The following is an 8,713-nucleotide window of genomic DNA, read 5'->3' on the forward strand; positions in this document are numbered from 1 at the left end:
TGAGAATCTAATGCCTCATGATCTGAGATGGAGCTGAGATGGTGATGCTAATTCTAGGGAGCAGCTAGCTGCAAATACAGATAAAGCTTCGCTGGCTCACCGCTCACCACCTGCTCTGTGGCCTGGTTCCTGTCAGGCCATGGAGAGGTACTGGTCTGCGGCCTGGGGGTTGGAGACCTGTTTTAGAGCATAAGCAGGTACTAAGCAGTATACATTTTACGATATATATACAGCTTATGCATTAGCCACAAGATAAAAGAGTTGTTTACCTTTACTTCCGTGTACTTTCCAGTTCTTCACAATTAGCATTCCAAACATTTACCACTTTCAAACTCCAAAATCAGTCTTTTACAGTCTTAGGAACAACTTTGCCTTCACTGTCATAAACGAAGACCATCAAATGTGAACTCTATTCAGCTTTCTGCTTCTAAATATATTATTCACCCATACTTTCTGTGTTTTCTTTAACCAGTATGCTTCTCATCTGCTCGTTTCATATTTGTTTTCTTAGTTATTTGGTCCCCTGTATCTAGTAAAACTGTTCTTGTTAAGTCACCAGTGACCTAATTGCCAAATTCCTGGCCTGTTTGGCATTGTTATCCTATTTGAGCTCTTTCCAGCATTTGCTGATTACCCCTTTCTTAAGTCCCTTCATGTTGGCTTCTTTGGCACCCCTCTTAGTTTTCTCTGCCTGCCTGTTTCTGCTTGGTCTCTACTACCTTCTCTTCCTCTTCTCTCTTGTGATTTCAGCCCCACCACCTTACATTAAAAAAAAGATGGCTTTCAGATCTCATGTCTAGTCACCTACCTTACTGTCACTGAGCTTTAAACCTGTATTTTCAGCACTTTGCAGGATAGCACCGTCTGGATGCTCAAATTTTATATGTCTAAAATGGAATTTAGCCTATACAATCCATCCTACCTCCATAAATCATTTCTTGTTTTGATATGGCTGTTTCCCTGTTACTTCCATTTCTTTTTACTCCATAGCCCATTAATCAGAACTTGGGGATGGTTCCTTTTAACTGTTTCTTCAGATATACCACTTTCTCTTTATTCCTACAGCTTACTGTTCCTGCCTTCCTGTCTTTGGTCTCTTTTCCCACTTGTGGGTCTCTTTTCCTAAAAGTAGAAATTTACTAAAGTATAGGACAGGCTTTGCCCTTGAGAAGTCTATCTATTAAAAGAAAACATTTTATGTAAATGAAAAGTTAAATACCAATACACTATGGTGCCCTCAAGCATCTCGATTTATTAAGAGTCTGGACACTTCAAAACCTAAATCTCTTTGAAGTCCTCATTGATACCTGGAGAAATACTGCAGTGAGGTTTTTAAATTTTTCAACTAAATTGGTTCACATTTTTAAACAACTCTATTGAGATATAATTTATATATCATAATGGTCACCTGTTTTAGGCATACAATTTAATGATTTTTAGGAAATGTACCAAGTTGCGCAACTTTAATCACTTTCTAGGACATCATCATCCCAGTATGATCTTTAGTCACATTTTTTAAAACCGTTTCTTCCAGTTGTGTGACAAATTCTCATAGGAATATTTTTCGGTTAAGATAGAAATCTTTGTAGGCTGATGAAGTGTTCTAGAATAGGGTCAGAAAAATGTGGCTGCGTGCCAGATCCAACTGCCCATCTTTTATGTATTGCTTCTGCTTTGCCACAACAGCCACAGAAAGGCAGAGTCAAGTAGTTGCAACAGGCACCTAACTCATGGTTCTCAAAGCCAAAAATATTTGATATCTGGCCCTTTAAAGAAAAAGTTTACCAACCCATGCTCTGGAACCTTGTAGTTCAAAGTTTGGTTTGAGTACCAGCAACATAGCATTTCCTGGATGCTTGTTAGAAATACAGAATTTCAGGCTTCACTCTCAACCTGAATCAGATCTGCAAAATCTTAAGAGTTGATATGCACATTACTATTTGAGATGAACTGCTCTAGAATTTTTATTTTAGCTGATGAGATACAGTGAAATTCCTACCACAGCTAATTGCAACAAAGCCCTGGAGAGGCAATATTTTGTCACAAATCTTAGTGATGTTGTTATTTTTAAACAGTGATATATTTTTTTTCCCTGTAGTAATCCCTTTTTAATGTTTTTTTAGGCAGAAGATAAAGAGGAAGAAGATGTATCCGGTGAACCTGAAGCTTCACCAAGTGCAGATACAACTATTTTGTTTGTGAAAGGAGAAGGTAATAGAGAAATATTAGTTTTAACTTAGATATAGGAATTTTTTAAATGGTAAGTTCACTTTTTTGGGAAGCATTAGTAATGCTTAAGATCTTTATTCTTCTTTTACAAATTATAGTGTAAACATTTATTTTGAAAAAAGACATACTATAAATATATATAATAATGAATACTCATGTCTGTAAGATAGTATCCCTGGCATTTAAATTAAGGGGAAAAATAAATACTACCCATTTTAACTAGAAATTAAATGTTTCTTTGAAAGAAACTATTTTAAACTTTTTTCACACTGCAACAGTAAATTAAGTCATATTTTGAGTAAAAACATTAGTGAAACATTATATTTGTACAAGTAGGCCTTGGTTGGACCCTAGGTTTCATTAAGAGAAAATAAATATTACGGCTTAAATTTAATGAAAACTATGGCATGCACTGTTCTCAATACTGTGCATGTATTATTTAATTCTAGCAAATCCTCTGAGGTTAGTTACAATTGTTAAACTGAGATTTAGAGAGATTAACAAATTCTCCAGAGTTATCCAGTTAGTAAATAGAGTGTGGAGACAGGATTCAGACCCAAATCTGTTCTGACCCCAAAGTCTGTGCGGTACTGGGTGAAACCTAGCTGTGTAAACTACAGTATAATTATTGAAGACTTATTATTTGAAGTTATAATTTTCTCCTTGTGTTTTCTGTTTTATTCTCACATATGTTCAGACTTTATGCCTACAAAAAGTATAATTTGATTAAGAGATTTTTTTCCCCCCTTTTTATAGCTGCTTCCCTGGGTCTTCAAATTTGCATTTGACTAATTGCTTTAAGTGGTAGGGATTACCTGATTTTTTTTTTTTTTTAAATATTCTAACAAATATTACAATTTTGGTAAACTTCTTAGACCTGATCTTTCTGTCATTCTTCTCTTTAGTATTCGCACAGATAACAGATAGAACTCAGGGAAAAGGCAACTTCATCATGACATAGCTCCACTGCAAGATAATTTTACTGTCAAAAGTACACACGTCTCTCTTAGACCGCTTAATTTGGATGTGTCTGGTCTGAAATGAGATGCTTAATTTAACTCTTAAGTTAAAATGCTGTAATACAGAGGTTTCAGTTTTTATATCCAACTCCAGCACTAGTTAGTGTATGACTGGAGTGCTCTATTGAAAGGGATTCTGAAATCAAGTCTACATGCATCAGGAAAGGGTGCCAAAATCTGTTAGTAATGTCTAAATTTTATTTCATGCCCTTTGAACATTTTCTGATCTATCTGTCTCCTTTTTTTGTTTCTTAGATTTTCCAGCAAATAACATTGTGAAATTCCTGGTAGGCTTTACAAACAAGGGTACAGAAGATTTTATTGTTGAATCTCTAGATGCCTCATTTCGTTATCCTCAGGACTACCAGTTTTATATCCAGAATTTCACGGCTCTTCCTCTGAACACTGTAGTGCCACCCCAGAGACAGGCAACTTTTGAGTACTCCTTCATTCCTGCAGAGCCCATGGGTGGACGACCCTTTGGTCTAGTCATCAACCTGAACTACAAAGATTTGAATGTAAGGACTTCTAAACTTTCAGGATTTGTTGTTGAAGTTAGAGATATATGAGGACAGCTGACATTTGGATATTCTTGTATTTAATCATTCATGTGCCTATTTTGTGGTTGAAACTATGATAGGTACCAGGGAGGCAAAGATAAATTGCATGTCTGTCTTCAAGTGTATAATCCACTGGAGGACACGGATGTTAGCAGGCGATATTGCAACATGATAAGTGATACGTACTAGAGATAAGTGTAAGGTGCTGAAGTATGAAAGTGGTAGCAACTTTAGCTGGATCTTAAAAGGAAAAGGAGCAGTAAGGCACACTGTGGAGTCTATATTTTTAATGTAATTTTAGCAGTAAGGTTTATGGCCTTTGAGAACCAAATAGTCTAATATAGGCTCTTTTGTGTTTCTTATGATTTTTAATCTATATGGTATTTATCCAATGAATGAATGAGAGAAGCCTGCCACAATTGAACTGCTGAGAGTTGACCTCTAGATGCCAACTATTAAATCCACCTTCATATAAGGACATATTTAAACCATTATCTTTTCAAAGAGTTTTCAGAGAAAGAAATTTTATCCTCTCTCGGAAGCTTATTCAACCTTTCATCATCCTAATATCAACATTTTTACCTTATGTCTTAGTTAAATTTCTTGTACTGCAATTAGTTTTCTCTTTTTTAAAATTACTTAGTAGAGTCGGCAGAATAAGTACGACATTTGTGCAAAGCATCAGACACTGAAAAATAGTTATCTATGTATTGTTCCCGTAATTTCGATATATTTTAAAACTTAAATTGTGTTGAACTGACAAAATTGTTTCAAGATCACAACCAAAAATTATTTTGATCCTGAAAAATCACCAGCCCATTTATTATAAAGAAATTGATTTCCAGTCCCCTGTCAATTTAGAACACGAATTTGACTTTTGTTCAATTTTAGTTCTTGAAGTGATCTGCTATTGCAGCTACTGCTGTACATATTTATGCTTTTCCTTATTTTGGAGGATTACACACAAAAGAAGCTAGGACTTCTAGTTGTAAGAGTGTTCTGTGGGCTTTATTTCTTTCTGCACATTCTATCTCATTTTTATCTTGTCTGATTCCTCAAGCCTCCCTCCCCCACCCCACCCCAAAATAGCAGGGGACAACTTTGGCAAAGTTGGAGGCATTTTTTATTTGTGGAGAAAGCGGCATCATATGTTGAATGCCTGACACAGAATTAGCACCATTACATATGACCTTGTTGAGTCTTACCTTTTAAATGATAAAGCTATAGTATATTTCTTAGGGTAATGGTTTTAAGAAACCTTGTAAGCTTGCATTTTCCCAATACATTTCATATTTAGGTTTTTTTTTTTTTTTAACAGGGTAATGTATTCCAAGATGCTGTCTTCAATCAAACAGTTACAATTATTGAAAGAGAGGATGGGTTAGATGGAGAAACGTAAGTGAAAGTTGAAATATGTAGGTCTTGATGTCATTAAGTAGTCCTGGAAGACTTGCTCTTGACAACATATTTTTATTAAATGATGAAAATAGAATAGACTGTAGGTTTGGTGAAATCCTTACTACATAAATCCATACTTTAGATGATTCTTATAACAATACCAAGTTAGGAAAGATAGTTGAAACTGACAGAAATCTGTTTTCAAAAGATAGCTTTGGCTTTCCATCCTTCCCATCTTCTAAATTCTTTTTCATCCTATACTCTTAAACTTAATCACCAGCCTAATCCAAGTTGCATTCCTCTAAAATCGCTATTGAAAACATAAATTATAACATTTTATCTTAAAAAATGTGTCCTTTGTAAATGACATTTCTTATTGTATACGTTTATGTAATTCACCAGAAGTAATTTTCAAATCAAGCTACAAAATCTAGTATTTGAGGGAAATAAAACCCAAGGCAATTATAAAGTAGTTTTATTCATTTTAAGTCATATAATTGTTTTTTTAAATTGATTAATTGTTCTTAGAGCTATAGTAAAACTTCATCAAACTTATTACCTGGATCTTTGTTGAATTTAAAATATTTTATTCCTTTTCTAAAGACATACTGTATAAGCATTATAGATGTAATTAGCTGTGGTGTTTCTTATAAGTTAAAACAATTATAGTTTTAATTAGCTATGGTATTTCTTATGATTTAAGCCAGTTTATATTTTCTCCTTTTATATCAGAATCTTTATGTATATGTTCCTTGCTGGTCTTGGGCTCTTGGTGGTTGTTGGCCTTCATCAACTCCTAGAATCCAGAAAGGTAATTATAGATGAACAATGCTTATAGCTGTACTTCAAAAATTGTTACAGTACTAAATTAAGTACAGTCCATTTATTCGTGGCTTCTTGCTTTCACTGTGGGTTTATATATTTACAGGTTTGTTGTACCTTTTAAAAATAAAACCTGAAGGTGAGACCTTGGATTTGTAACTTGGATCTGATTAGACTTTTTTACACATGTGCAATCAATGTCCTTTGTCTTCACCCTCCAGAGTTATCTTTACCTACTTGTTATTGTAACTTAATTATGCTAGAATTTTTATTAAACTTAGGCATAAGATTCCATTTTTCTATTATACTTTTTCTAGGATGTTATTTTATCTGTAAGCACTTCAGCTTTTATATTCACTTTAATAAACTGTAAGGTTAATTCCTAATTAGCGATTAAATGATCCTTTTCTTTTGAAAAGACTAAATTATCTGTATTCTATTTGTCTAACTTCTATTTTCTTGTTAGATTAGTAAAGTGGCAACACTAAAGCACCAGCTACAATCATAGTTGCTCTCTGTGGACATGATAGCTAATTTCTCCACTGTCCTCATCTCACTCTCTTCCCGCTCCTGCAGAAGAAAACACCCATACTATTCCTCTCAGTAGGAAGTATAACGTGATTGTGTCAAGTATATTAATATTGACTAGCTCCTTATATTAAAATTAGCAATTACTGTTATTAGTAAGCACTTGCTTTTTTTAAATTAAATTTATTGGGGTGACATTGGTTAATTATATAGGTTTTAAGTGTACAATTCAGTAATATGTAATATGTACGTTGCATTGTGTGTTCAGCACCCAAAGTCCAATCTCAGCACTTGCTCTTTAAAAGAGAAATACTTAGTGCTTAAATTTTAATTTCCATAACTCTTTGGCTCATTTTCATAATAGCATTTTTGCTATAAATTTGTACGTTAGATATAATGGCATGTCAAATTTCTTTGCATTTGAATGAAGCCATTTTTTTAATTTGGCTGTGGTTACCTTTCCATCTACTCAGAATCTCATTTTTGGACTGAATAATTTCTTTTATATAAATAATTGGGTTTTCTGTTTTTGTTTTTAAGAGCAGGGCTAAAGAATGGAATTAAATTACTTTCAAGCAGTTTTGCTGCAAATACTCTAGGGCCAGTGTTTTAGGCTGTTAGCTTAAATGAGATTTTATGTTTTCATTTTGTTTTATCTATGCCAAATGTTTAAGTATAGCTAACAATACAGGAATCTGTCTGCATGCATCATTTCAGTAATTATCCTGAATTTTATTGAATGTAGAAATAAATTTATTCTTTAAGATTTGATTCCCCAAGGGAAAGAAAATCATTGTATAAATTGAAATTACTTGGTCCACCAATTGTTTAATAACATATGAAGCTTTGTAGCAGAAGAAAATGTCTTTAAAGCCTAAAAATACATAATTGTTGTGAAGATTTATTCCTTTTCATACTTTATAATTCGAGCTAGACATGATTTCTCCCCTCTGATTAATAAAAGCTAGAAGAGACTATATTTTTTTATGGTCTTGCTACTATTTTAAGTAGCTTGATAGGTCTCTTTTTAAAATTATAGTAAACAATATAATGAAACTCCTTTAAAGTAATGTTTTATGTTCTCTTAGCGCAAGAGACCCATACAGAAAGTAGAGATGGGTACATCAAGTCAGAATGATGTTGACATGAGTTGGATTCCTCAGGAAACTTTAAATCAGATCAGTAAGTACTCTTAATAACTTGGCTAGGAACTTTTTTTCTTTAAGTGGAAATTATATTAAATATTTTAGATTTAGCAAAAGTGCTTGGTCATTGCTATTTAATACTTATCTTTTCCATTACTTTAGAATCTAGTATTATGTGATTAATGAATGCTTAAAATTTTATTCTATTTAGTATTTTTACTCTTTAATTTAGAAATGCTTCCAAATCTGCAGTTTATATACAAATGTGTGAATTCTCTACTTTCCTAATCTTTTTCCTGTCTCTTTTCTTTTCTGTTGCTTCAGTGCAGAGTAGAAGAGGTGAGGCAATTTTTTTAATGGTGTTGTCTGTGTATTGGGGGCTCTTATATAGCACATGAATACTTTACAGTAAGTTTAATGAGGAATGGAACAGTTCTCTAACACTGTATTTGTCGGAAAAACTACTGACTACCCGCTATAGTTTGAAAGAATGAATCTGAAATACTGCCTGATATTTTACTTAACAGATATATTTCAGTTTTATTACATATGCAAGTAGTTAAAATATTAACCTTTATAAAAGAATGTAGAATTTTTTTCCCTAATTGTAAATGGACTTTTTAAAAACATAAAAGTAATAAGGCTTCATTGTAAAAAATAATAGTACAGAAGTGAAAAGCTAACATCACCTCTTGGATCAACTAATATCATTTTCCATAAATAATTTGCATTTGTGCGTTGTTTTGAAGTATTTTTTTACATATATCAGCATATATTTCTTGTTTCTGTGTTTTACACAGTGGCATCATTTTGCACAGTTCTACAACCTGAATTCATGCCTTGGATATCTTTTTGTGATAGTTACTTATATATTTACCTCATTTTTAATAACTAGATAAGTATTCTTTTTAATAACTAGATAGTGTTCTTTTGTATAAATGTGTCATGATAGTTTAAACCTGTTCTGTATTGAAGGATGTTTGTTATTTCTAGTTTTCACTCTTACAGTTAA

The 8,713-nt window shown here is 33.0% G+C and overlaps 1 protein-coding gene across 1 annotated transcript in view; it reads left to right on the top strand.

Annotated features, from left to right (window-relative positions):
• Positions 1-8,713, top strand: part of SSR1 (signal sequence receptor subunit 1) — a 32,078-nt gene that overhangs the window by 12,394 nt on the left and 10,971 nt on the right. Inside the window, exons 3-7 of the mRNA XM_011367074.2 lie at positions 2,124-2,211; positions 3,504-3,766; positions 5,127-5,203; positions 5,939-6,017; positions 7,645-7,738. Of these exons, the coding sequence (XP_011365376.1) occupies positions 2,124-2,211; positions 3,504-3,766; positions 5,127-5,203; positions 5,939-6,017; positions 7,645-7,738 (601 nt within the window). The remainder of the gene's footprint in view (positions 1-2,123; positions 2,212-3,503; positions 3,767-5,126; positions 5,204-5,938; positions 6,018-7,644; positions 7,739-8,713) is intronic.

Source organism: Pteropus vampyrus, unplaced genomic scaffold, assembly GCF_000151845.1.
Source record: "Pteropus vampyrus isolate Shadow unplaced genomic scaffold, Pvam_2.0 Scaffold129, whole genome shotgun sequence".
NCBI lineage: Eukaryota > Metazoa > Chordata > Mammalia > Chiroptera > Pteropodidae > Pteropus > Pteropus vampyrus.